Raw genomic sequence first — 27,591 nt, 5'->3', positions numbered from 1 at the left:
AAAACTCACGGACACGGCTCAGTGCTCAGCAAAGCATGCGGAAAAAAAGGGGCAGCAACGTGAGCGCTTGTGTTCCTATCACGATGGGACAAGAATGGGAATGAACTACAGATTCCCCCACGTCAAGCAGCTCCGAGAGGCTGAGCAGGCCCCAGGGCCTCAGGCAGGGCAGGTGACAGCTGTGTCCCCAGCCCGGGAGCCATTACTCGCACCCCTGTGACCCACACAGGGCTGTAGGGGCGGTGGCGGGAGCCGCCCGCCCGCTTCCTCAGGCGTCCCGATTGTCACAGTCCCTCGGGTGAGGTCAGTGCTTCAGCGGTGACGCAGGTGTAACTCATACAGCTTCAACGCAACCTCTGCACGGACGTGACGCTTGTCACCGCGCCCGGTAACGCCTCGTCCCCTCTGGAACTCGAGGGGGCTCGGTTTTACCCGTGCAGGCGGGGCACAGGCCACGCCAGGGTGCCGTGCGGGCCGTTAGCGCCCAGGGGCAGGGAAACGCAACGCGTTCGGCCCCAGACCCCGCGGGTGGCGGGGGCGGCCCGGGGGCGGCCCGCGGACAGCCCCGGCCGCAGGCCCGCCGCGCCCGCGCTGCTGCCATGGCAACCGCCGAGGGCCAAGGCACCGCCGAGCGCCCCCAGCGGCCTCAGGGAGAGGGAGGTATCGAATGGCTGCCGGGCCTGCCGATCAGCCTCATTCATTGGCTGTGCTGCTGGAGGAACCGCCCACTCACTGACCCTTTCGACCAATCAGTGTCCCTTCTCCTCACGACCGCCTCGCGTCGGAGAAGGCGGAAGAAGTGTTCATAAACAATAACTCCCCCCTGACCCGCCCTTCCCTGTCCCTCCCTATCCTCCTGCTCGCGTGCGGCTCCATTCTGCCTTCTCATTGGCGGGCAGCCGCCCCCTAGCGCGCCAGCGTGGCGGGAGCAGCCAATGAGCGACGGTGGCGCTGGACGGCGGTCGCCTGACGCCGCGGGGTGGGGGCGGAAGCAGGAAGTGGCCGGAGGGGGCTCGGCGGCGGCGCCATGGGGGCGGTGCTGGGGGTCTGCTCGCTGGCCAGCTGGGTGAGTGGCGGCGCGGCGCGGGGGCTGCCACGCCAAACTCCCCCTCGCTTCCCGGGGAGCGGGCCCGGCCCCGAGCGGTGCCTCCGCCGGGGGCCGGGCTCGAGCGGGCGGGCCGGGGACCCTCTCGGCTCCCCTCCCGCGGCCTGCGGGCAGGAGCCTGCTGCCGCCAGCTCCGGAGAGCCGGGGGCGGCTTCAGCCCCTCGGGCCCGAGCGGGCGCCAGGCTATAGCTGTCCTCCTCCTTCGCCCGCCCGGGAGGCGGGCCGCTAACGGACGGGGCCTGCCCTTGCGAGGCCGTGCCGGTGGCCGCGGAGCCGCGGCGCGCTGCTGGCCGCTGCCGGGCGGCGGAGCCCCGGGAACAGAGCCCAGGCCGATAAGCCAGACTGCCTGCGGGTGTTTCCAAACCCGTCGTCAGTCAGAAATGTCGGTTAAACCGTTTATCCGCGTGGTCCGGCAGGGAGCGGAGCGTCTCTAGATGGGGTTTGGGTTTTCCTCTCTCGGTGTCAGCCGCGAGGGGGGTGCCCTTACCATCGCTGTCTGTCCTTCAGATTCCCTGTCTGTGCAGCGGTGCCTCGTGTTTACTCTGCCGATGTTGTCCCAACAGCAAGAATTCAACAGTGACGCGTCTTATCTATGCCTTCCTCCTCCTCCTCAGTACTGTTCTTGCCTGCATTATGCTGGCACCAGGGATGGAAGAGCAGCTGAAAAAGGTATGGAGCGGAAAACCTCTTTCTAACTGTTTGTAAAACCATTACTTGTGCCAGTGACTGTTGATTCTCTCTACTTGCAATGGATTACATGAGAGACACCAACACCCAAATGTGCCTTGTTCCCCGAGTTAAGATAGCAAATTCAGAATGTACATTTTTAAGTACATGCTTGATCTCTGAAACCTGACTAGACCTGGAGATTGCCAGTCGTTATCAGAGGCCTGCTGCTGTGGTATCTTAATCTCCTGGATGCCTTTAGTGATGATATGGGGAAAGAGAGACGATAATAAGGTCTGTGCAGGCCAGCTGAGCACAAGGTCTTTTGTTATCAGTCTCCCAGAAGACAGCTGACTGAAAGCCTTAGCTGTTAGAGTGCTTGAAGAATGCAATTGCAAATGCAGATGTAAATTCACAACTAAGTGTGTCTTTACCCAGATACCTGGATTTTGTGATGAGGGGCTTCATACTCGGATACCGCATATGGATGGCTTTGTCAGCTGCGATGTGTTTGTTGGATACAGAGCTGTCTATCGAATCAGCTTTGCCATGGCAGTGTTCTTCTTTCTCCTCTCTCTGCTCATGATAGAAGTGAAAACAAGTAATGATCCAAGAGCCTCGGTACACAATGGGTATGTGTGTGAGCCAGCTGTCTGGTCTTCCAGCTTGTTTCTTTGCTGAACAGAGTGGCAAATTGTTTATGCATACATTGACAGCCTCGAGTTTCTTTTGAACTGAATACAGAGTAACGCTTTAGTCTCCTAAAAAGCTTCCTATTTATGTAACATGTTCGATGTGCTGATAATGCTCTGAGGTTGGGTATCCAAAAGGGCGGTGCGCTGGGCACCCCTCTGTGTTTCCACAGAGATGCTAGATTTCAGCTGGTTTATATCGCTGTCCTTGCGCTGAGTGTAGCCCTCATTGGGTCATTCGCTAGGCCAGTCTGACTCAGTAAGCCAGCAGAAACTGGTTTCTGATTTCTGATTCACTGATTTAACTGTTACCAGATTTAACTGGGTTAGTTCTGGGCTAGATGACTGAATTATCAGAGTCATTTAATTTGAAAGGGACCTTTGGGGATCATGTGATCCAACCCCCTGGTTAGAGCAGGACCAACGTGGAGCAGGTTATTCAGAGTCTTGATAGTTGAGTTTTGAATGTCTCAAAGGATGGGGATGCTTTGACCTCTCTGGGCAACCTGTGCAATTTTTTGCAGTATCTAATTGTAGTTTCTCTTTTTGCAGCTTGCATGTGTTGCCTCTTGTCCTTCCACTGCGCACCTGCAAGAAGAGTCTGGTTTTGTCTTCTTCACACCTTTTAGGCAGTTGAAAACACCAATTAGATCTCCCTTTTCCCTTCTCCAAGCTGAACAGTGCAGAGTTAGCCTTCCTCCCTGCAAGGATGAGCTGCTGCCTCATGTTCCGTTTGCTGGAGCAGGAGCTCGTCTTTCAGCAAAGCTTTCTAGCCAGTCAGCCCCCAGTCTGTCCTGTTGCACGGGGTTTTTCTGTCCAAGGTGCAACGCTCTGTATTTGCCTCTGTGGAACTTTGAGGTTTCTGTCAGTCCATGTCTCCAATGTATTGACTGCTGCTTCACCCTCTCCCCCTGATTTGGTGCACATCTTTATCTATAATACCACTGAACACAACTTTTTTTCTTTAAATTTCTGTTAGACACTCATCTACATACAGCAAGATGCTTGCAGATCATGTAAAACATGACTGTTGTGTGCAAAGTAAGATCAGTATTTTCAACTTGTATCTTCTTTTAAAGGTTCTGGTTCTTCAAAATAGCTGCCATTGTGGCTATCATGGTTGGAGCATTTTACATTCCTGAAGGGCCTTTCACAAGAGGTACAGCAAATATGTCATCATGGAATTCTGTTTAATAAACTCAAACCTTTTCAAAGATTTACCAGGCTATAGTTGTGATAGTGAAGGTTATCTTGTAGAAGACATAGATTCTGTCCTGCTTCGAGTATCTTGGTTGATCCAGTATTCTGGTGACAGCTGAGGTTATGGCAGTAAGCAATCTCTTTTCAAGTGCAGAACTGTTGTGTATTAATAATTCGATACTCCATGACACGATCACTACTGAGCTGAGTCTTTTGATACTCTTTAGATTAGAGGCAGCTCAGAACACTGACAAGTGCTAAATACTGCCCTAGAGTCTCTGAAAAATCTGTGCAAGAAACCTTTACTGTCTGGTCACATCACAGGAACTTGAAAAGGGTTGTTGATCCTCAGAGAAATGTGGCATGATGGTACTTATGTACGCAAAGATGTCTTGTGTTAGATCTTGCATTTGTTCTGAAGACACATTGGGCTAAACATTCCCATACTCAGCTTGACTAGCATAGGCTGCACCCCGATAGCTGGGACTTCTTGCACACTTCTGCAGGATGGAGGCCGAAGTGATTAACGGCATCTGCATTTCTAAATATAGTTTCAGATTTTTTCATTATTTGTCTGCAGTATAATTAGGAGCTTTTTATTTTTTTTTTTTTTTTTAAACTGGGGTAGCATGCAAATGATGAAAGCTAACCCTGTTTTTCCTGCTCCCTTTTCTAGCTTGGTTTGCTATTGGTATTTTTGGAGCCTTCTGCTTCATTCTTATCCAGTTGGTGCTTCTTGTGGACTTTGCTCACTCCTGGAATGAGAGCTGGGTTGAGAGAATGGAGGAGGGAAATTCTAAATGTTGGTATGCAGGTAGGAATCTTAACCTGTAAAGGATTTGTTTCTGCTGGCCAGTACTCTGCAGAATATCACTTACTAGTTTGCAAACTAGAATTACACTCCACAATCTCCTTGACTAACTACTGTAAACATTTGGAATTAATAGCTGCAATGTTGCCTTTTCCCATTAAATAAAATGCAGAATATTTTAGGCTTGTGATTAGCAGGTCTGACAGTCATAATAAACACCACTTGCCGTTTGCAGTGCGAGGGCAGAGCTAGTAGCCTGGATCTCTTCAATTCTAACTTTGCTTGCCACCCCCCTACGGAGGTCCTCAGGAAGTCGGTTATGTCGATGCCCGTGGCTGCAGTACAACACAAAGCATGCCTCAGGACACGCTCCCGAGCTGACCACTAAATTACAAAGTGCTAATTGTTGTGGTTCTTTGCTCAGCTACAAATGCTGCAACAGCATTTTGTAGCTTCTTGTAAAGAACATAGCAGAAGGGAAATGAAAATGGGTGGCCTCTGGCATAGAAGGGAGAATTCAGGGCTTATAAATAGCCCACGAGAAGCGTGCAAAAAGCACTCTCATTTTGACACTGTGGCTTGACATCAGTTAAGCCAATTAAACTGCTGCTGAAAGGCAGCGTTGGCTTTCCTCCGAGCTACACTACTTAGTGAGCCAAAGCAGAAATTTAGCCATACCTAACACAAATGCATTCTGCTAGTCTAGTTTTCTGAACCAGACTTCCAAGTGAGGAAGAGGGACTGTCTCATTACAGCGGTAGCTGGTCATTAAATCACCTTAGATGTACTGTTATACTACATGTGTATTGTAACAGTTAATTTTTTTCCCCTCCAGCTCTGCTGTCCTGTACAAGCTTGTTCTACGCCTTGTCGCTGGTTTTTGTTGTGCTTTTCTGTGTTTTCTACACAAAGCCTGATGACTGCACTGAGAACAAGTTCTTCATAAGCATTAATACGCTCCTGTGCATTGCTGTCTCCATTGTTTCTATCCTTCCAAAAGTTCAGGTATTATTTTTCTCTGCTGTTTTCTTCTGACATACAAAGCAGGGAAATAAGAAAGATGTAGTACCATTCAGTCAGACATAAGAACTTTAAAATTTGGCTATCATAGCTGTGCTAGCTAGGAACTCTTAAAAAAAAACTTGCTCTGAAACCAATGCACTATGTAGTGACATATTTCCTGAAGATAGGCTTTTTTTGGCTAACATTGTTTTGGACTTTGTTTCCATGTGGGGCACTACTGGTGTGGTTTTAGCGGTGAAGGTTCTGGCAGAACAGAGAAACCCACTGGGGAACAGCAAAATAAGCTGGGAATTTATTGGCTTAATACTGTGGCTTTGAAATTATGGGTAAGCGTGTTTAATATGAGAGGAAGTTTGCATGTTACTTGATTCTGAACTGATATTGCTCAAATAAATCACATGCTAGATTCATATCTACAAAACTGTTAAGCAAGTTGGGATTAGCTCAGTAAGAACCCATAAGCAAGCCTTGGGCACAGAAAAACTGGATGTGGTTTGCTTATTCCTTCCAAGTTTGAGCTGCTCACTGCATAAATTGTATTACTTTAAGGAATTTCTTCTGGTCTTTTAAACATAGGACAAAGCCCAATACATTTCTAAAAAATGAAGTTTTTCATGCTAGTAATTGTTGAATCTGCGGCAGTAGGGTAGAACTATCCAACTATAGGTGAAACTTGCCCTTTTGACCTTGGCTTGCTATTCTGTCTTTGAACAGGAACATCAGCCTCGCTCTGGCCTCCTCCAGTCCTCTGTTATCACGCTCTACACCATGTATCTCACTTGGTCAGCCATGTCCAATGAGCCTGGTAAGCAACAGGCTGTCTTGAGTAACATGTTTTGGTGTGAAGGCAGAAGCCGTTGATGGGGCTTGTAGTTATTACAGATCACTGTGTGGGGATCTGTCTAGCTGAAATCTAGTGAGGCAGTAAAGCCGACTTTACTGAAACCATCAAATTGCCTCTTTCCACAACTAAACGGGTATTTGTGAGGGGGAAGAAAACAGTGTCGGGGCATTCTGATTTTATTTATTTATTTATTACACCCTTTCCTAGCTCACAGGAAGGAAAAGTATTCCATGTCATTGCTGCCTCTGGGGAATCAAAGAGATGAGCAGTTAAGGAATGAAAAATTGCAAGCTTCTCTGTCACCTTTTCTTAGCTAAATGCTGGCAAAACTCATCTCTCTTTTTAATCTGCCTTGAAATCCCTTTCAGAACGAAACTGTAACCCAAGTTTGCTGAACATCATTACCCAGATAGCTACACCCACAGTTGTTCCAGCGAATACCACTGTCGTACCTGCTACTCCAGCTCCGCCCAAGTCCCTACAGTGGTGGGATGCCCAGAGTGTTGTTGGATTGATTATCTTTGTCCTTTGCCTCTTGTATTCCAGGTAGGATCTGCACTGCTATGAAATGATAAACAATTGGGATTTGTCTGCTTTTTTGTTTGAATCTGGGTCCAGTGAAAAATGTACCTGCATTTTTTCATATCCAGCTGCGGTCTCAGGCCCGAGCCCAAATATGGCTAATAAAACTGCATCTCGTTTTGTGGCTGAGGATAGGTTTTCTTAGCCCAATTCAGACAACAGAACAAAATGTGTTACGAGACCTGGACTAGGAACACTGTTTAATTAGGTTAACAAAAGCTCAGATGAGCTGAGGAGCTTCCTTGTGTTTCCAGATGGATTTAAAAAATGTTATTTGCTAGTCCCAGACATTCATTGTGGTCTGTTGCTTGCGTTATTAGCAAACACAGCTAACTGAAAAGGGAGTTTTTAACCATGTTTATCTTTGGGTTACACTGCAGCATTCGTTCTTCAAGTAACAGCCAGGTGAACAAGCTGACGCTATCTGGGAGTGACAGTGCCATTCTGGAGGAGGCTGTGGGAACAGGCAGTGGGGCTGCAGAGGAGGGAGAAGTGCGCCGCGTCATGGATAATGAGAAGGATGGCGTTCAGTACAGCTACACCTTCTTTCATTTTATGCTCTTCCTTGCCTCTCTTTACATCATGATGACACTCACAAACTGGTACAGGTAAGAGCAAGACGAAGTGATGGGTTCTATGTGCCAGACAGTGTTTCTAGGTGGACAGGAGACTCCTGCCCAGCTGGTTAAGGTGCTGTCCCTATGCCAGTTGCACTGGAGTTGTGCCTTCTCAATTTTGTGTTGCTGAATAAGATGTAAAAATCCTGTACAAAAAGACAAGATCAGCAGCTGTAGTCCTGGTGGACTGCTTCACAGCTGCAAGGACAGAAAGTGTGGTTACCATCCTTCAGATATACAAGCAGCGGGAAGAGTACCCAGGAAACTGGCTTAGAGTGGCCTCCTGGGAAGTTTGTCAGAGGCCAGCCGACTGTTACTGGCTCTTCACCCTGGGAAAGATGTGCAGGGACAGCCATACATGCCACTTATCTAGGAAATCAGGTCTCTGTTTCTGTTGGGAGCACTTGGATATATCCTCTGCTGCTGCAGCTTATAACTACTTTCCCCAGGACTACCATATTGTATAAATTACCAAATACGCTTACAGAGCAGCAGCCATCTCTTGCATGGCAGCTCACTGAAAGATTTCCTTTAAGAGTAGCACATCACATCCAGCCAGGAAATTGCCGGTTTAGTTGTCTCGCCATACTCCTCCCGCAAAGGCTCTTGTGTTGGAGTGTCCCAAATCACTGTTCTAACTTCAGATTCATAGAGGAATAGCAAGGAATAGTGGAAGGTGCCTTCTATAGCTATTAATTGACTTTTTTACTTTTTAGCCCTGATGCAGATTTTAAAACAATGACAAGTAAGTGGCCAGCCGTGTGGGTGAAGATAACGTCCAGCTGGGTTTGTCTCCTTCTCTATCTTTGGACCATAGTGGCTCCTCTTGTCCTTACTAATAGGGACTTCAGTTAAATTGCTGCACCTGTCTGAGCTTACAAAAGTGGGGAACTTTTTGCTGAAAGCCAAAATGTTCATGTATTGCTTTAGTTATACTGTTTATGTCACTGTTTCTTATGTTAATAGGAACATGCAGGTGGATAGAAAGTTATGTATTGCTTGATGCAGGATCAAAATTATTATCAGTTATCTTCCTATTTTAACCTTCAGTCATGGTTATCTTATTGCTGCATTTTTAAAATTCATTACAGCTGTGCTGTCAAAGCACAAAAGAAAATACCTGTTCTGTCCAATAGCCACAACCTTTCTATTGAATAGAAGTAACATTTAGCTAAATAAGAAGTAATATATTTTAAAGAACAATTATATTCAGCATAATGCACTAGTATGCTAACGCTTCAGATTTCCTGGAAGTGTAAGCCATGCTGCTTGATTTCTACATTCCACTGCAAAAGTTTATTTAAAGCAAAAGTTTTTTAAAATTATACTTACCTTCCTGTGTTGTGGCAAAACCCCCCTTATTCCTCACCAAAAGAACAGAACTTTGAGGTTGAAAAACCTGTTAACTCTAATTCTTTTTAAGAACAAACTTGCCCTTTCTAAGAGGCAACTTCTGTGTAACTTCTTTTTTAGTACATTTGCTAAATATTGAGTGGTAAGTGTATGACTAGCTTAAACAACTTTGATTATGGTGGAAAAATAGAGCTTCTAATTGATTTCACTTGTCTAATATGCTTATAAAAATAATGTACATGAAATGATTATTATTGGCACTAAGGCATTTGCACTGTAAACTCATTTGAATAAAGTGGACTAACTACTGGAACTGTCCCAGCTCTGTTGAGAAGTGTTAAGAAGCAGCAGTTATTCTCCAATGCAAAATACTACATACAATGATTAAAATGCTAATTAGCTGCTGCAGTGTCCAGTTGGATGTGACTGGATGTTTTCTCCATACAGCAAGTAGTAAGTCATAATATATTTCTTTTGAAACAAACAGCATCTTCCATGTGATTCTCTGAATGTCAAATCCTATTCCTTGAAGTTGGTCAGGTACAGTTGTTCAAGTAAAATTTAGTTCTGCAGAAGAAAGCAACACCATTTTCTAATGTAATGCTGTGGCAATTATACTTAGCTGCAACTGTGCCTTTAGTGTGGAACTAAGTATAATTTGCTATTGACTTTAACAATAAAATACCCCAAGACAACACAAGGCAAACATTTAAAATATCAAATTAGCAGCTGTTACAATGTGTTTAATCACCCAGTCATGCATCATAAAATTACACATTTTGACCACTCCATTTTATAAAATGCAATATAAAAATAAATTTTGTCAAAATAAGATGTACACTTAACCACCCAACACCTCTAGGCCCACATACAACAGAAGGCAAAATTATTGGTTTGAATAACGCTATGATTAACTCATGCCAAAATGAGATTTAACAAAAAAAATACTTCACCCAGTTCCTGAAAATACCTCAGGGTTTGTAACACCCATTTGCAAGAATATAAATTCAAGTACTTTTGTGTACAGTATGCAGCTACCTTTTGTCCCACTTAATGCCAAAAGCCATGGCTGCCCAATGCAGTTCAAGTATCTTTCCTTATTCTGTGTTGGATTTGGCAGGGATGGCTTGTGTACTGGGCAAGGCATAAAACCTCTGGAAACAAAGTTATTTCAAGTGAAAAAAAAAAGAACAGATCAGTTTTAGTGCTGTGAAAAAAACAAACAAAAAAAAACCTGTAAGCTTTTCCTATCCCTTAACTTGCAGATAAAGAGACTCTATACTTAAAACGGTGCTTATTTTCCAAATGCTGACATCAGAAATTTTGGGAACAAACTGATTCTTTGCTAGTAAGTGCTAAAGCTCAAGGAGCATTCTCAGCTCAGTAGTCAGGCGCATATAAGAGCTGTGCTTTCTATAAGACAAGGCAAGCACCGGTTATGAACCTAAAAAAATTCTTGACAAAGGTAAGCCTGGCTTAGTTCAAGCATCCTGACATCAACTGCCCAGCAGCCGGCTTTATGAAAAAGAATTTCTGGAGACATAACACAGGCTATTTTCACCACTGATAATGTAGCCTTATCTATTACGTTTAAATCATATGCTTTACTCTTAGTTTCTCTGGGAGCAGAGGAGAAAAGGGGAGGGAGAGATGGATCTAGTTTACCTACTATTTAAGGCATGCAAGAGAATATAAAAGCCTGAAAAAGGGTTTGGTTTCTGTAGAGGTTCCTCAGCCTTCTGCTGAACACCACTAGATTTTTTTTTTTTTTGAAGGACACTAAATTGAATTTTGAATATTCAGCCTCCCTCTCTAGTAGTTACATAAGGGGATCAAAGTAGCTGTTCTTATAGGTTAACTGTTAAAAAAACACCACTTCAAACCCTGCAGCACAATTAAGGAAAGAGTATCAAATACCAGTCAAGCCTTCACCTCTAGGAAAAATGGTCTGTCCTACTTTTTTTTTTTTTTAATTGTACATTGTGGCTGGAATTCAGAGGCACTAAAACAACATAAACACCAGTCTCTATGTTCTGGCAGTTAAACAGCATGGGCAGCCACTTACCTTTCTAAGTCCTGGTGCTGCGTGCTACTGTCTTGCTAGGTGGCACAAAGAACTGAATTAATCTCTGCAAAACACGCAGCACATTCTGGTCAGAAATGAGAAGGAAGTGGCTAGCAGTACTCCTTTACCTTATTTTAAGTAGTTGAAAATGGTACGGTTTTTCCCCTGCACTAAAGGTAATGGCTGTTAAAGAAGAGTAAGAATTGACTTATAAAGGTAGGAAAAATCAGATGATTTCAGTGAGGGAAATTCATCTCTTCGCACCTTTATTCTAAAACAGTTGAAATGATGAGTTCCCTGCTCCCACGAATTCTGAATTACCACCCAGAAAAATTTTCTTGGTTTACCTCTTTTCAAAACCCAGTCTCCTTTTATAATGCTTGGATGACAGGTATGGCATTTGCTACCCCCTAGTTCCAGGATGAGGTCTGCTGCCGGGTCAGGAAGTCATTATGGTGGAGGAGGAGTCCTTTTTGGCAGTGCAGTCATGCTGTAGGGGGACTGAGAGGAAGACAGGCATTCAAAACAGAGTTTGGCACTTTGAAAAATGAATGTCTAAAATCCTCAAGATGCTTTAGTTTTATATTTACAGAAACATAACCGGTACCTATAATCACACTTGGCACTAAATAAAGATTTCATCCAGAGAAAGTGCTCTAGAGGTTAAGTCTCCAGTTAGAAGGGATGTTCTTTTTCACCAAAGAGTGAAATATTTCACCTTGAAGTAGTTGGTGTGCTTTCCTGGTCCTAGTGAGGTTTCCCATCTCCACTATTATAGTGCAGAAAAACATGTGCAAAGAGTGTGCTGAGAGTTAAGTTTGAATTCAAGACCATTAAACAGATTGAACTTGGGGAGTGGGAACAGCTTATTTAGACGTAGGTATCTTACCCTGATTTGACATTGGAGTCTTAGTTCTGTCTCTAGACAAAGACCTAGAAGCACAGGCATACAAGCTACGGGTAAATATTACAGAGATGATTAAAGTCTAACTTCATACAGGAACATGACAACCAAAGACAAAAGAGGTCAACAAAGTTGAAAACAAAGTTGTAACATTTCACGAAAGAGCCGACACGCACAGTGAACAAAATGCTACAATACCAGGAAATTTAAGAATGTGCTTTCAAATAGCCTGTCTGCATTTGGTTTCACAGACTTAAACTCAAATTCTGCACAAAGTAACAAGCTAAAGAAGCACCTTGCTGTCTTACATGAAGTATTGCCTTCTATACATCATATGCCAACTGCTACAAAGCCTCCTTATAAATTCTATGTATGAGTTACTTACCCAATTCCTCATCACAACCAGCTGAAGAAAAGAACAACTGATAATGTGGGAAGGCGGCCAACATAGCTTTTTCTTATTTGGTCCTGAACCTCACTATTTGAAGCTGTATCCAATCAAAAGCCTTAGTACCTGATCTGAAAAACTTCCTTTTTCTGAAAACGAAGATTGCATCTGTTTATAACAGGCCTTGGTATAAATGTTAATCCATCAGTTATAGTTCCTCCTACTGTGAGGAAGTTTCAGAGATTATCTCCATACTGATACGGATAAGAAAGTTTTGTTCTGTATTAATTTGAGCCAAATATTCATTGAGATATTCCAGAAATGCCAACTCACAGTCTGAACCAACGACTAGAGGACAGGCCAAGCTAGACTTTTATATTTTTAAGCAATCTTCTCTGACATAACTACACTTTGCAGGGTTCAAAAGCAAATTTCTTGTCTTGGATTACTAGTGTTTTCAGAAGAGGAAGGGAACAGATGGTCACAAAACTAGTAAATCATTCTTGTCACTTTTCACCTGGGTGGGGAGGGGATAAGAAACTATCAATCAAGCTTACCATCCTGCAATATATTTTTTTCTTTATCATTAGAAAGAATAGGCCAGTTTGCATCATTCACACAGAGGTTGATGAGCCTCAAGTATTCTACATAACTTGTGCTCTTTGCCTTTATCCTCTCCGAACTCTGCTCTGCCCCCATTGTGCCCTCTTCAGCTTCCTTTGGTTCTACAGTGTAAAGTGCCTCAGCAGTCTGTTCCTAAACTGCAGGTTTAGGAGTAAGGCAGAGTTCACAACATCACCTATCAGAACAGATCTTAACTGCGCTGGAAAACTTCCCTTCACTGGTTTGTTAGTAACAGTAATAGAGCTGAGGTTTCATGCCTCGCAGAGAATCATCACATTGCTTTTCATCAGCATCCCCACTCACTAGCATGTCATGGGGAGAGCTGTCACATGGGAGAACCAGCTGTGAGAAATCGTGCAGGAAGTCCTCTTCAGAGGCTAGCAGTAGCTCATTCCACGCGGAGATGTCCAGCTTCCCTGAAGTACCACCATACTCTTCAGGAAGGATCACTGGAGGAATGTTTTGATGAAGGGAATTCAGATCACAGCCATGAAGAAAAAACTGAAGAAGAAAGCAAAAGATAGCTTTAATAGTGCATATCAAACACTTTATAGCAAATCACAGAAACGGTCAGCTAACAAGCTTATTTTGAGCTAAAGAGCAAATTTTAGAAGTTATGTCTTTATGGGCATGTGGCAGCATACAACATTGGGCAGGTGCAGTTAGACACGCTAGTGAGAGAAGCCTTGAGACGATCCAAGTCTAGTGCAGCTTAAGAGAGACTTGACATTTGCTAGTGTGTGCAGAGGTTCCAAATTCAATTCATCCCCAAGTTCGTTCATGGGATTGGAAGTCCTTATCGTTGTGGAAAAAAGCATCATCCTTTGCGATTATATCCAGTCCTATGGCGAGAATACCGGTGCCATGCAGGACACTTGCATAAGGCAGAAGAGCAAGGAAGGGGCAACACAGATTTCTTGTGACACCACCTCATAAACAAAGTGTTACTTGCCAAGATAATCCAACCCCAGGGACGGAACAAGTGTCCTGAATACACTATGTACACAGCATATGCACTAAAGATCTGTATTAATGTTATGCCAATATTAAATTCCTCAAAGCTTTTCTCTGGTGAAGAATTTTCCCAAAAGGCATATTTTTAAAAATTAAAGCAGAAAGGACCAGTTACATCAAGTAAATGGCACCAACATTTCTCTAGCTATGAGGTTTTTCAACAATTTTTACTTGCAGTGGCCAAGCAAGGAACTTACAAACATTAATGTTAATGTTAAAATGACACAAATCCTTACCCGGTTTGCTATCTTTTCCTTCAGAAAAGGCTTGATGATTGCAAAAATGCCTTTGAATATACGAGGCTCATTTATTATGTTAACAGCTTTTATTCGAATGGGAAATCCATCCTGAAGGGTAAAGAAGATTTTTATAATGCAGTTTAAAAAACATTTGCCATCTTCCTCTTTTTAAAAAACCTCCTGAGATTGACTGCCAGTACAACCCACAGGCTCCCAAACGTTCATCTGAGGTACCAACATAAACCAATACGGCAACAGAAACGCACCTTGTAATAGGGAATAGTCTTAGGATGGAATCTGTGAGCATAAAAATGAAGTCAAGAGACAAGAAAACCTTGCTTGAAAGGATTTGAAGAGAATTTTGAGAAATATATTATTGTCAGTAAATCTTCATTTCTTATGTTGTTCTTCACCTCCCCTGACAAAGACACTTCGGTAATCACTGTCCTTCGGGTATTCCCAACCCTGATAAGGATGCAGTTACAAAGTGATGACCCTAGCTTCCAAGGACTGCACCACGCTCAGAGCCAGAGCAGGCTGGTTCTAATGGTGTGTCCAACTACAAGATTTGGTGCCCAAGATACCCTAAAATGTGGTTTTATATAAGGAAGAAATCTAGTATCGCTATTTTTCTGCCATTCCAACTATTCTGTCATACTATCTACAAAAGACAAACAGGCTCTGCTGCCAACAGAACACACAGTGTTTCCTATACAAGACAGTTTAAAACAACAGTTTTAAATGGGATTTCTGCTGGAGAAATGTATTTGCAGAAACATTTTTCCAAGGCAAAAGCTCATGATAAGCAATTAAGGTCTCATGTGCCACAATGAAGTTTTTTTTCCCTTATAACCAGCTCTACATATACAAAGCAAGCAGTCAGTGCTTGGAGTGAAAAGCAGATAACATGCACTGCAGGAGTATTTTTCTCCTTATGAAGATGTCAGTGAATTGGCTCACCTTCACAGGGGGTGCTGCTCAGGAAGTTTGATGCAACTCGTTTCCATACCACCCATACCTTTACGTCCTTCACCAAGTTCAGCTTTTGTTTTTTGAGAAGCTTCCACTAATAGCAGCACACCCATCACTTTATTTGTGCAAATTAAATATGGGCTCAGACAGTTAAATGACACATTTAGATCATAATTTAAAGGAGCGAGTTCTTATATAGGCATTCATAAACTCACTAGTCTCATCTCCATAAACTCCCCTGATTCCCCCTATCCTTCTTATCCCCCACAGATACAACAAAGAACTTAACCAGCTCAGGCCAGAATAAAAGCAATGAGGGAATGAACCCATTCAAAAGCAGTTTTCCTCATCTCACTCCTCCAGATAGTATGGTAGAACATCAAGTAAAATCATCAGACCTTCCTGCCACTTTGGCCAGGTTACTCCTCACTCCTTTCACCTTCCTCTTTTGTACAACTCCACTTGTGCTTACACCCTTGCTCTAACTTGCTCTCCATCATTTTCCTTCCAAACATCTAGTCGGAGATCCTTTCTGTCACTGTCTCGTTTGCTGCTCCCTGTGCTGAAGAAGCCTCTCTTCCTTCAGGGAGTGGATGGAAATCCTCCTCAAATCACACCCATTCAAAAGTCCTCTCTGCCAAATTTTTGCAGCAGTACTTGAACTTGAACTTGCACTTGCCCAGTGGTCAGCTCCATCTCGGCTGACAGGAACCATTTAAATAATGACCTATTCCTCAGCTTTCAGGCAAAACGGTGTCTTCTCTCTAATTGTAATTCACTGTTCTCCCTCTTCCTTACCACCACCTAGCAGAACTACTTTTTTCTGTTCCAACTCAAAGTTTGCATTTCTAATGCAAATTTAGTTTTGGGAATGCAAAAGTCAAAAAAAGGGCAAGTGAGGTAAGTTGGCAAGGGTGTGAGAAACTGGTTGGGCAGAGACATGTTTTAACTCTGTAAAAGCCAAGATGCTCAAGTTTCTCGTGACATAGTCAAGAACTCTAGACACAGAAGCAGTCATTTACAATGCACAAGCTTATTTTCCCACCAGCTCAGGTCTTACCTGAAGAATTCCAATCACTTTTTTGGCTACAAAAGGACCAAAATGAGACGCCTTAGATAAGCTGACTCCTTTGTAGTCTGCCAGGATTACAATTCCATTCACCTGGGTCTCTTCGGACTGAATGAGTTTTTCTAACGTTAAGTATATGGCACGAATGTTCTCAGTAATCGGATAATTACTGGGTGTCCATCTGTCTGAGGTTACAAGACATGGATGGTAAGTTGGAGAGTAAATATAAGCTAACAATACACATTCCAAAAACTGATTTTCTATTTTCCTAGACTCTTAAAAGTTAGTCTTTAATAGCCACAGTCCTAGTTCAGAGCAGCCTTTCTTAAACAAGAGATAAATGGCAACTCATGTTTACTTCAGGAAGCAAAGGCAATGGTTTTAAGAACCCCGTTCTCCACCCAGCACAGCTTATTAGAAGCAGTTTCGGCTTAGAAAGCAAGCAGGTAAATGGAAAAGAGGAGAATGAATGAGGACAAATTTACAGCAAGCCTGGCAGCACCAAAAGCACACAGAAGGCTCCGTGTCACAGGAGTCAAAGCCATAGGCTCCTCTCTCCACTTATGTCAAACCAAATTACAAGCTTCTAACCGTAGGCCAGCAGCCCTGTTTCAATTTGAGTTACTACACATTAATTTTTCTTGAATCACCTAGTATTTCATCAACCAACCTCACTGCATTTTCATTTTGACATAACTGCAGTTATTGCTGACACAGGAAAAGGAACTGATATAACGTTGGCTAATGACAAACGTGTCCCTTCACAAGTTAGCTTTTCAAATTTCAGAGAGAACCCACGTACTCTGTGTAAGTAACCCCTGTTCACAGGAGAGCAGGAAACAGATTTTTGGCCCAGACACAGCTCGAAGATGGAGAACAAAGACATTCATGCATTTCAGTACCTGGACGGATGCAGACGACATGGCGTCCCTCTGGGTCCAGACGAGGCAGCACAGTGACAAAACCAGACTCTAGGACAGGCTTTATTGCGGATGGTTTCAAGTTATTGAAGACCTCAGGCCAGCTCCTCCTACAGGTGTGGTAGTTCACCAGAAGCTGAAGTGCTCGATCGTAATCAAACTTCCTGGCTCTAAGGAATCTTAGCAAAAAAGCATCGTCCAGGCAGGTCCCCAGGGAGGGATAGTCTTTGCACACCATATCTCGGAGTGCCTGCACATCACGGAGTCTCCATTCAGGTTTTTCTTGGAGCTCCTCCCGGGCTTTGGTAATGAGATCAGGAGACAGCGAGCAAACATACTTTGGCCGATCGGGCAAGAACTCATTGTCCGAGGGAGACCCTGCTGAGGGACTCGTCCTGGTGCAGTCGCTGTCTCCTGACATAATGTAGCAGGAATCTGTCAAAAACCAAGCACTACACATGACAAACAATTCCACGGACTAACAAGCATATTTAGTATTTCCGTATTTATTATGTCCTGTATCCCTCCATTTCCTGGCTGAGGAGACTGCCCTTCCAAGAACCGGCACTACAGCCAAAACACAGTTCAGACATTTTAATTCCTTTCCTAGGATTAGAAAGCACAAGTTTCTCTAATCTCTTTATCCTGCATAGCAGGTAGAAAACTACCTTGGATGAAACCTAAGCAAACAAAAACAACAAAAAACTAAAATACGGAATTACACAGCTTCATTGCAAAACACAGAATTTAATAGCCTTAACATTTATTTCCTATGTCCAATTGGAAACTAAAGCAAAGTAAACACATCCCTGTTAGGCAGGATTCTCATATTTGGTCAAATTACACCCTCTTCTGAGAAACTCTCTGAGCTGAGCGCAGACAGCCGGGAGTTTTCATTGACTTCTCTGGCAAATACGTGCATCGATCAGCATGTCTGCCCACAGGAACGTTTTGAGCAATTTAGGGGGAGCGGCATTCAGGAATATAAGAAATGGCTGCAGTTCACAGATTGGATGAGCAGGTGAGAAAATTACAGATTCTTATGCCAGCTTTGCATGAGTATTAAGTAGGCTTAATCTAGTTTTCATTGTGCTGCCAATACTTCTGAACGGGGAGCTGAATTTCCAAATCCAGTAGCAATAGATAGAGATGAGTGAAAAACTGTAAAATTACGAGCCTGGCGTACTTCCTGTAGCTTGACCTGGGACTGGAAGGGAAAAATATGCCTTTTTTTCCCTGAGCGACTCCTATTCAGAGTCACTCACAGCACACTATACCACTCCTGGCTGTCACACAGGAATCGCTTGTCAGAATAATATCTGTCCTACATAACCAGCTTCCTCCTGCAGTCACAGACGTCTGAACTGCTTACTTCTACCACACCTTCCCCAGACTCCTCGGGGAAGGTCCCGGGGCGCCAGGATCACTCACAGGGACGTGCTTCACCTTGGTACAGCCTGGGCTGTGCAGGACCCAAATCCTTGGCCCCTGCCCTGACGGTCTGAGTGTCTGCCTGCGGGCAGCGCAGGAGCCCCTGTGCCCTGCCAATGCTCCTGGCACTGAGGTGGGCATAGGGGTGAGGAGGCCCCCACAGCCCCTCAGCTCCAGCATCACCCCCAAACACCCCTCTCAGCTCCAGCATCACCCCCACACACTCCTCACAGCCCCTCAGCTCCAGCATCGCCCCCACACACCCCCCACAGCCCCTCAGCTCCAGCATCCCCCCCACACACCCCCCACAGCCCCTCAGCTCCAGCATCGTCCCCAAACACCCCCCACAGCCCCTCAGCTCCAGCATCACCCCCAAACACCCCCCACAGCCCCTCAGCTCCAGCATCGTCCCCATACACACCTCACAGCCCCTCAGCTCCAGCATCGTCCCCAAACACCCCCCCACAGCCCCTCAGCTCCAGCATCGTCCCCAAACACCCCCCACAGTCCCTCAGCTCCAGCATCGCCCCCAAACACCCCCCACAGCCCCTCAGCTCCAGCATCACCCCCAAACACCCCCCACAGCCCCTCAGCTCCAGCATCGTCCCCACACACACCTCACAGCCCCTCAGCTCCAGCATCGCCCCCACACACACCTCACAGCCCCTCAGCTCCAGCATCGCCCCCAAACACCCCCCACAGCCCCTCAGCTCCAGCATCGCCCCCAAACACCCCTCACAGCCCCTCAGCTCCAGCATCACCCCCACACACACCTCACAGCCCCTCAGCTCCAGCATCGCCCCAAACACCCCCCACAGCCCCTCAGCTCCAGCATCGCCCCAAACACCCCCCACAGCCCCTCAGCTCCAGCATCGCCCCAAACACCCCTCACAGCCCCTCAGCTCCAGCATTGCCCCCCCACACCCCCCCACAGCCCCTCAGCCTCCAGCATCGCCCCCAAACACCCCCACAGCCGCTCAGCCTCCAGCATCGCCCCCAAACGCCCCCACAGCCCCTCAGCTCCAGCATCGTCCCCAAACACCCCCACAGCCGCTCAGCCTCCAGCATCGCCCCAAACACCCCTCACAGCCCCTCAGCCTCCAGCATCGTCCCCAAACACCCCCACAGCCGCTCAGCCTCCAGCATCGCCCCAAACACCCCTCACAGCCCCTCAGCTCCAGCATCGTCCCCAAACACCCCCCACAGCCCCTCAGCCTCCAGCATCGCCCCAAACACCCCCACAGCCCCTCAGCTCTCTCCACCCCACGACCCCCAGCACCACCACGCAGCCCTCCGCCAGCACCCCCAGCCTCACACCTCCACCCCGGGCCCAGCCCCGCCGCCCTACCGGAGCGCTCCCGGGCAGCAGCGCCGTCTCCAGGCAGCGGCGCCCCGGAACCACAGAGGCCGCCCGGAAATGACGCACCCACCGCGCATGCGCAGTGGCGGCCGGGCCGGGCCGCGGTTCTCCTCGGCGGCAGCGGCTCCCGCCGGTCCCCACCCCCGTAAGCGTCCCCCCGCGCTGGGCAGCGCCGCGCGGCACGGGTGTGCTTCGGCCTGGCCCGGAAATGCGGGTCTCCCCCCGTCTCTGGTATCTGCGCAGGACAGCGGGAGGGAGCCCCGTACCCCTCGTGGGGGCACTTCTGCCCTTCAGCTCCACCTCTTCCCTTTCCGCAACGAGCAACGTTTCGTTACCTGCAGCCATGAGCCACAAGGGCGCAATTATATACATAATGTATATATGTATATATATGAAGCTGCCCCGGAGCTGACCTTCGAGGGCAGGAGCGCGCAGGACCTGCCCCCTCCCCGCCAGGGCCGGGCCTTCCCGCCGCATCTGCGGCCGGTATCTCAGACAGCAGCGACCTCCGAGGCTGCGGACAGAGGAGAAAGGCGGCCGGGAACGGGGCCACAGCACCATCTGCGGGCCCCGGAGCCTCCCCCTGCCAGCCAGAGCTCCCCAGCGAGCCGGGAGCCAGAGCAGTGGTGGCATTACCTGGGCAGAGCTGGGGGAGCCTCAGAGCAGGGTCCAGGCCAGCGCAGCTGGCTCCTGCGGTGGGATGGGCACGGGGCCCGAGGGATGTGCTGGCTATGGCCAACAGAGGGACTAAATGCTAATAAAGGGAGAAGTTTGGGTTTTTTTTTGTTTGGTTGGTTTGGTTTGGTTTTTGAGAGGACAGAAAGCTGTATCCACAGGAGTTCAGATGGTGATGCCTGACCTCTCTGTATGGAATTTGTAATAAAAATAAAAAAGATGGTCACTCCCAGGCTTGCTACGTTAAAAAGGGTTCAACAGGGAGTGCTGGGGAGGGGGGGGAAAATGACCCGTTTAACCCCTCTGATCAGTGGATGCAGAGTTAGATTGCAAAATGGGCTCAGCATCCTGCTGGGGACTCCCCAGGCTGGAGGGTCCCTGTGAGCTCGGTGGGCTCTGCTCTTTTCTCTTGGCTGTAACCCGTGTTTTCAGCCAGGAGAGGGAGTCCAAGGTAGTTGGACAAAGAACTGGAATCCCAGGAGTCCGCAGTGAGAAACAAGGACCTTCTGCAGCATCTGAGATCCAGCTGTGATTTATTTCTCTTCCAAGGTTTCATCCTTCCAAAGTGGAAAATGTTACAGTGACACCGTGCCTGGTAAGAGATATGCCAGCATGGAGACAAATTGAGTGTGCCACAGGTGTTTACTTGCAGAGAGACGTTTCAGAGAAGGGGAGTACATTGATTTAATGCCATGCTGATGTTCCAGGCCAGCCCTGCTTTGGGCCCAGCCAGCTCAGAGCTGGGTGCAACCTGGCACGCTGGTGCCCTAAGCTGGGACCAATTTGCATCTGTGTGAATTAGACCTGTTTGTGATGTTGCTCCATGCCCTTTCCAGTAGATCGTGGGATAAATGAGGTTGGAAGGGACCTCAGGAGGACAAGAGACCTTGCATTGCTCCTGTTGCCATTCATATGGCTCCTGGGCACAGAGACCTGCAGCACAAGCATGAGAGAAGGCGCCAGGCGGGACCTGGAGTCCCAGGGCAGAGGTAAGAGCCTGAAGCTGGCAGCTGCAGACAGTTTGGAGGGAGGGAGAAGGTGTGTGTTGGGGAGACGGGTCTGTGGCCTCACAGCTGAAGGCATTTAGGAGGTTCCCAGGTGCACCCAATCCAGCTAATTGCTGAAATTAGCAGGGAGGCAGGGCTGACCTGAGAAAAGGCTTCAAAACACCAAACAGCTGGGAAATACTGGAGCTGCAAACAGGAATTTATGCTATAGGTTGCAAAATCTGGTTGGAATTTGCGCCCCTCAAACAAGGGAGGGAAATTTAGCAGGGAGGTGGCAGTTCTAGACCTGACTGGTTCATAGCTGCTGCAACAGGGCGTTAGTAAGCAGGGATGTTTGAAAGGAGTGATGTGTGAAGGAAGCTCTGCTCTGGGGCACAAGAAGGGCAGGAAACAAGTGAGAATCAGTAGCAATCGCATTTGAGAGATGTGAAAAAGGATATTTAAATGAGAGCAAGAGCCTTAGGCAGGTAAGAGAGAATAAGGAAGGAAAGTAGAAGTGAGAATACTGCATAGTGAAGAAGGACTGGAGCTGAAATATAATTTGGGGATGGTCCCCAAATGAAGTAACTCCCTTACCTCAGTTTTCTTTATGTGGGGAATGTTGAACTCAAGGAGAGCGGTGGGTGGTGAATGGAAGTGAGGGGTTCAAGCACCAAGCCAAGCTGTAGGGGGAGTTTTAAAGTATTGGCACATGAAATCACAGGAACAGTAGCAAGAGTTTCTGTAATTTACCCGGTGTTGGCATCCTGTGACTAGAAACCAGCAAAGGCAGAACCTGTCTATAAGGAAGTAAAAGCTAAAAACTGAAAACAAACATCCAGGCACTGACAGTCCTCCCCTAGCTGGAGAGTTTTGTCCTTCCCCGGCTGCAGGAGGGAGAAGGACATAACTGCACCACATGCATGCAACCCTCCCCAGCCGAGAGGAGATGAACCACACCAACTCTACCACTTCATCAGCTCTAAATCTGCAGGATTTGCAGGAGCTTCAGTCAGGAGTTGTGTTGCCTGACCTTGGGAGCCACACCTGGAGCCCCGCGGGGAATCCAGCCCTTCTCATGTTCATCTCTCCTATCACATGCGATTCATACCTTTCTCAGCTCAGCTCCCGGGTGCTCCCGCGCCCTGCCGTTGTGTTATAAATGAATGGCTGTTGGTGTTGGTTGATATTTAATGAAGTCCATGTAATACTCTTCACTCATTTACTTAATCCGAACAGTCTTAATACCCAGCCTGGGAAAGTTATCTTGGCTTCTTTAAGCTTTTCCACCATTAGCAATAAACATTTTACAGTCTTGGCAAGCTGAGGCTGAAAGGAGAGCATGACTTCAAACAGCATTGCTCACAGAGAAGGCTTTAAACTGATATTAAATCACTAAACTGTGCAAACATAACAGTCCTGTAATAAAGATAATCTATGTGCACTTCAGGCCAAGAGGGGCTCTGGCCCTTGGGGTGCAGGCGGAACCTCTGGGCCCCACAAATTACACAACCCTTTTGGGCAGCTCAGCATCAGAGCAGAGAGCCGCTAGTCCCGTAGTGCTGGACGAGGCCTGTCTGCGCGTGGGGCCATGTTGTATCTCAAGCCCGAGCTGCTCCTATTGCACCGGTCCAGCAGCTTGGAAAGGGCTGTAGGGAATGGCAGCCCCTACTAATCCCCCCAGGCAGGGCCACACCGGGCTGGTGTAAACCTGCTCCAGCCATGGTACCTGGCCCGCGGGGCCCTTGGCTGTGATACAATCCAACAGCTATTCCTCTGCGCTCAAAGGGTGAAGTGACTAAGAAAATATGCCCTAAATTCCCATAAATATTCATGGTCTCAAAGCCTGGAAGTGTACGTCCTCCAGAAGAGGCTTCCGTGCCTGCTCTCCCCCCGCATGCCATGGTGTGAGGAGGGGATCTCACAGACGACAACCTCGGTTGTGAGGAGCAGACGCCGTGCTGCAGAGGGCTGCCCCTGCTCCGCACGTGCTCTCCCCGCGCACGTGTGGCAGGCCAGACCCACGTGCAATGCTGCGGAAACAGGCACTAAGATGCAAATGCACACCGATCTGTAGCATCTGCTGCCGAAGCAGCTGTACGCAGGCAGGCACCCCCCACCCAGGCACGTAAAGTCGTGCTAACGTGCGCTTAGACCACCGGGAAGCCAAGTCTGCTGTGCGACACAGACACGCAGCCGTACCCAGCCCAGGCTTTTAGAGAAGATTTCCCCTCTCTTTGGCTTTACTAGCTTCAAGACCAGCAATGTTTTTGCAAAAGTTTGGCGAGGAATGTGCTTGGCAGGACCTCCGAATGTTTCAAATATTACGGGATTTCTGTAGTTTAATTTCATAGAATCATAGAATAGTTTGGGTTGGAAGGGACCTTTAAAGGTCATCTAGTTCAGCCCCCAATTTACTCTGAACTGAGACAGTGTTTTCCCAGTCTTTCATCATTTTTCTTGCGCACTGGAAAGAAAGCAGCTGTCTCCGTGGTAGGATGGGTCCCCGGCAGGATTAGCCCTCGGGGGGTGCTGTGAAGGTGCTGCTCAGGGACCTGTGCTCCTTGCCAGCCCCTTCATGGCAATGGCTGCAGCGCTGCTGAGCATGTTAGAGCAGTAGAAGCACTTGGGTTTGCTCCTGCAGGCGCCCGGTTGGTAAATGGTGCAGGATACTTTCCAGGGACGGGATGAGGGAAGCACTGCTGCTCCCTGGGTTGGACTGGGTGCTTTTGCTCTTGGGTCTTTTGACCTGGTGCCCATCATAAGCCCTTGTATCAGTGGGAAGGAGTGAAGCAGGGTTGGGTGTTGGAGTAACCCCAAGCAATATCTCAGGCACTTGCACAGCCTTGGGGTGAAGGAATGCAGCTGCGTGGTGGGCTGTGAGGAGAGGAGAGGAGCTGCACGCAGGAAATTCTAGGATTTCAATGGAAATGTAAGAGCCTGCAACGCTGGGGCTGTCTCCACTGCCTCCTCCATGGGCATGCAGCACAGCAGGTCTCCAGGGTGCTCTCCCAGGTGAGAAGATGCCATTCTAATCCCACACCTTAAGGTCATTTTAAGAGAGGGCTAAAAACCACCCAGAAGTGAGGAACCCAATGGTTGTCCTTCATCTGTGCCAGAAGTGCTGTTGTCCAGTCAGGGATTCTGGGTCTGGCACTAAGGTTTCTCTTTGCTGCTTCTGCCTCAAGCTTTTTTCTCAGTTGCTTCCATCTTAGCTGGTGCATGAGCTGGGGACCTCCACGTCTCTTTAGGTGGACCTTTAAGGCTTTGTATCCTCTGCAAATCAGCTCTGGGTGGATCCTAGGATATGCATGAACCAGTGCGCTCCACGTCAGTGGTTAATGGTAATACTAACCCATGGGCAGGATTAATTAATAGGTGTTTTTAAGGCACACTGAGGTTTTGGAGAGTCCTGGAGAGGAACAGAGAAGTGTATTATTGAGTTACTTTATTGTAATGATTTTCCCGGCCAGTGAGGGGGAACAGGTCATGTTCCAGGCAGTGCTAACACCTAGGTTGGCAGCTGCAATGAGGAATTCCTGTCTGGCTCGCGATGCTTTCTGCTGTGGGTGCCTACCCAGGCATGTCCCTCAGGCAGCTCTTGCGCTGCTTATTGCGCCCGTGGCAGTTTCTAGGAGAAGGTAGGGAATCACAACAGCTCCCCCAGACCAGAGTCAGCGGGTGTGGGGTCCCCCAGGCTCAGAAGGGCTCCCTGGTCTTTGTGTGTCCATGGGGTCACAAGGGACTGCAGGTCCCAGCCAGGCAGAGCTGCCAGACGTGAGGGACTGAAATGGAGCATGGCTTGCAGAGCCCAGTGGTTTGTGTACCTCCTGTCTTCTCCTGCGACTGATCTCCCAAGTTAGGGGTGGCCTCAGGCCTCTGAAAGCTGATGAAGCAGCCATGATCAGGCAAGCCTGGCATCACTCCAGGTCCAAAGCCAGAGTAAGCCTTGGAAACACAGTTCCCCAACCACCTTCCTTCCCAAGACCCAGGTTAGCCTCAGAGCTCTTCTCCCCCTCGGCTTGAACAGGGAACACTCTGTTGACCCCAGCAGCCTCTTCTTTCTTCTTGCACAGGACACTGGACTGGAGGACGTGACTGCAGTCTTGTTTGTGCCGAGCTCTCCTCCTCACTCCACACCTAACGAAGCTGACAGTATATTGCCATTTTTATTGGCCTGGCTGGCAATTTTTCAGGCGTGTTTATGATTATCAGGGTCACACCTCAATTAGGAATGGGGAGAGGGATTTTAAACATGCTCACACCTTACCCTTCCTGCTCCAGCCTCTCTGAGTGGAAAGGGATTGTGCAGTGCACGGCCTGAATTCCCAAACTGGTTGGTGATATCTGCGCTCAGCCTTGAGGGAACTGGCCAGCCTGGCACGCAGAATTGCCTGGCTCAGCAGTGCCACGTTGCCGAGCCGTCCTTGCTGCCTCTTGTTGTTCATGACTATCTGTGCCTGTGTGTGCACTTGCACGTTTAATAGCAGCAATAGTTGCTTTTGTCAGAGATGATATGCAGGCCATAAAACTCGTTTGCCATTCTTTTCCCTCCCACCCCCCGCTGAGATATGAAAGCTGTGGAAAAGGCTCCAAAGCCTGTTGGCTATTTCAGATGAAGGTTATATAAGGAATGTGAAAAGAATGCATTTCATAGTGGCCAAAGGACCTAAAAATACCACTTTCACAGATCTTTGCTTGGACATTGTGAAAAGATTTCGCAGCTGGAGATACTGCTCTCCAGGAAATCATCCTTCATCTAGGTTGCAAGCACAGAAGAGGACAGTAAAAAGCTCTCATGTCCAAAAACAACGTAAGGAAGTTGTGTCTTAAAAGCCGATACTAGCTGTCCTTACGGTAGCCATCTCCTGTGACATGGGACATTGCCTGCGGGCTCCAGGGAGCCCAGCAGGATAAAACACAGCCCACGAGTGGCAAGACCAGTGTCTCAGGATGATTCCAGGCTGGAGTGACAGAAGAATTGAGGGTTGGGATCGAGGACGCCACTTAAGGACAAGGTTGTCTCTGGGGCAGTTTGTGGGGTTTTTTGCAAGTAAGCTGAATCCAGCAATAAGAACCCTGCTGTAGGGACTGCGCTGATTTAAGATTAACCAGGTAAAGGGCAACCTTGATAGAGCAGTTCACGGGAAGGAATCCAGGAGAATTTATTGCTTCAAAGATTTGATATTACATATATGGAGTTTTTAGGGCATATACCCAGGTAAAACCAACCGTGGGTCACAGTGTTCCTGTGGCAGGCAAAGGACTCCTGGTTTTTATTCCACGTTAAAGAGAAGGAACTAACTCCTTTTCCTTCTATTGACTGGACTGACCACTCAGTCGCTGTGTGTGTGCTGAGATAACGCATGTCCTGCGACTGCCTTTGCTGACCTTGTTCAGGCATTCAGCGATGGCGCTGGGGCTCTGGATCGTCAGGGGTGCACAGGTATTGAGGGCACGTTATCTGAGGTCTGTCCTATTCTCCCTGGTCCTTGGCTCAGAGCGGAGGCAGGCTCTAAGTGCTCTCTCCACACAGTCCTCAAACGCAGCGCTGAATCTCATCCCTGCATCTCATACCTGCTGACGGTTTTCACCAGCATGACTGTCACTGGGAGGCCACTGGATGTGCAAGTGGGATGGAACATCAGGCTGCTTCCCATCCCTCGTACCTGGGATGAGACTGCCCACCTCATTTCACATCAGGGGCGGGAGATGGGGGAACGTGAGGGGCATCTGCTGCAGATCAGAGCTGAAAATGCTAGATGTTGTTCCTCCCCAGATACCTAATCTTTACAGCCATCTAGACCTCTCTCCCCTCTGCCTGTTATCTTCCTGGGGATGCTACAGCTGAGAGCAGGCTCCCGTGATCAGAAGAGCAGGTCGTTAAGAGCCTTCTCTAACTGTCAGTGTATTTCTTCACCTTTACAACCAGCAACAAATTGACTTTCACTTGATTGTCTTATTGTGCCCCATAGGCTCCGTCTGCCTTTAGCTGCACCTGCGGAGTGGGTTGGCTGTGTGTGAACCAAAGCAGAATCCTCACCCCAAAGT

The 27,591-nt window shown here is 47.5% G+C and overlaps 2 protein-coding genes across 10 annotated transcripts; one reads left to right on the top strand and one right to left on the bottom strand.

The window, feature by feature from the left end:
• The first annotated feature begins 801 nt into the window (after positions 1-801).
• Positions 802-9,206, top strand: SERINC3 (serine incorporator 3). Its single transcript, XM_075166431.1, has 10 exons — positions 802-1,066; positions 1,613-1,774; positions 2,210-2,403; positions 3,543-3,622; positions 4,340-4,477; positions 5,310-5,479; positions 6,212-6,302; positions 6,710-6,887; positions 7,304-7,531; positions 8,257-9,206. Exons 1-10 carry the CDS (start codon positions 1,028-1,030, stop codon positions 8,393-8,395), a joined length of 1,419 nt encoding a protein of 472 aa, XP_075022532.1. The 5' UTR covers positions 802-1,027; the 3' UTR covers positions 8,396-9,206.
• TTPAL (alpha tocopherol transfer protein like) lies at positions 4,358-19,935 on the bottom strand. 9 transcript variants are annotated; one of them, XM_075166437.1, is made up of 7 exons: positions 19,868-19,935; positions 17,071-17,523; positions 16,160-16,353; positions 14,125-14,235; positions 13,178-13,375; positions 10,959-11,022; positions 4,358-9,460 (listed from the first exon to the last, which is right to left on the bottom strand). In XM_075166437.1, the coding sequence occupies exons 2-6, from the start codon at positions 17,507-17,509 to the stop codon at positions 10,963-10,965; spliced, it is 1,002 nt and encodes a 333-aa protein (XP_075022538.1). In that variant the 5' UTR covers positions 17,510-17,523; positions 19,868-19,935; the 3' UTR covers positions 4,358-9,460; positions 10,959-10,962. The 9 variants fall into 9 exon arrangements, 6 of the variants coding, with proteins under 6 accessions (XP_075022538.1, XP_075022536.1, XP_075022537.1 ...); XM_075166435.1 differs by lacking the exon at positions 4,358-9,460 and adding an exon at positions 9,616-10,100; XM_075166436.1 differs by lacking the exon at positions 4,358-9,460 and adding an exon at positions 9,616-10,047.
• Between the last annotated feature and the right edge of the window lie 7,656 nt (positions 19,936-27,591).

Source organism: Calonectris borealis, chromosome 17, assembly GCF_964195595.1.
Source record: "Calonectris borealis chromosome 17, bCalBor7.hap1.2, whole genome shotgun sequence".
NCBI classification, from domain to species: Eukaryota; Metazoa; Chordata; class Aves; order Procellariiformes; family Procellariidae; genus Calonectris; species Calonectris borealis.
The sequence above is the reverse complement of the archived record's forward strand: the minus strand, read 5'-3'. Positions and strand labels throughout refer to the sequence as shown.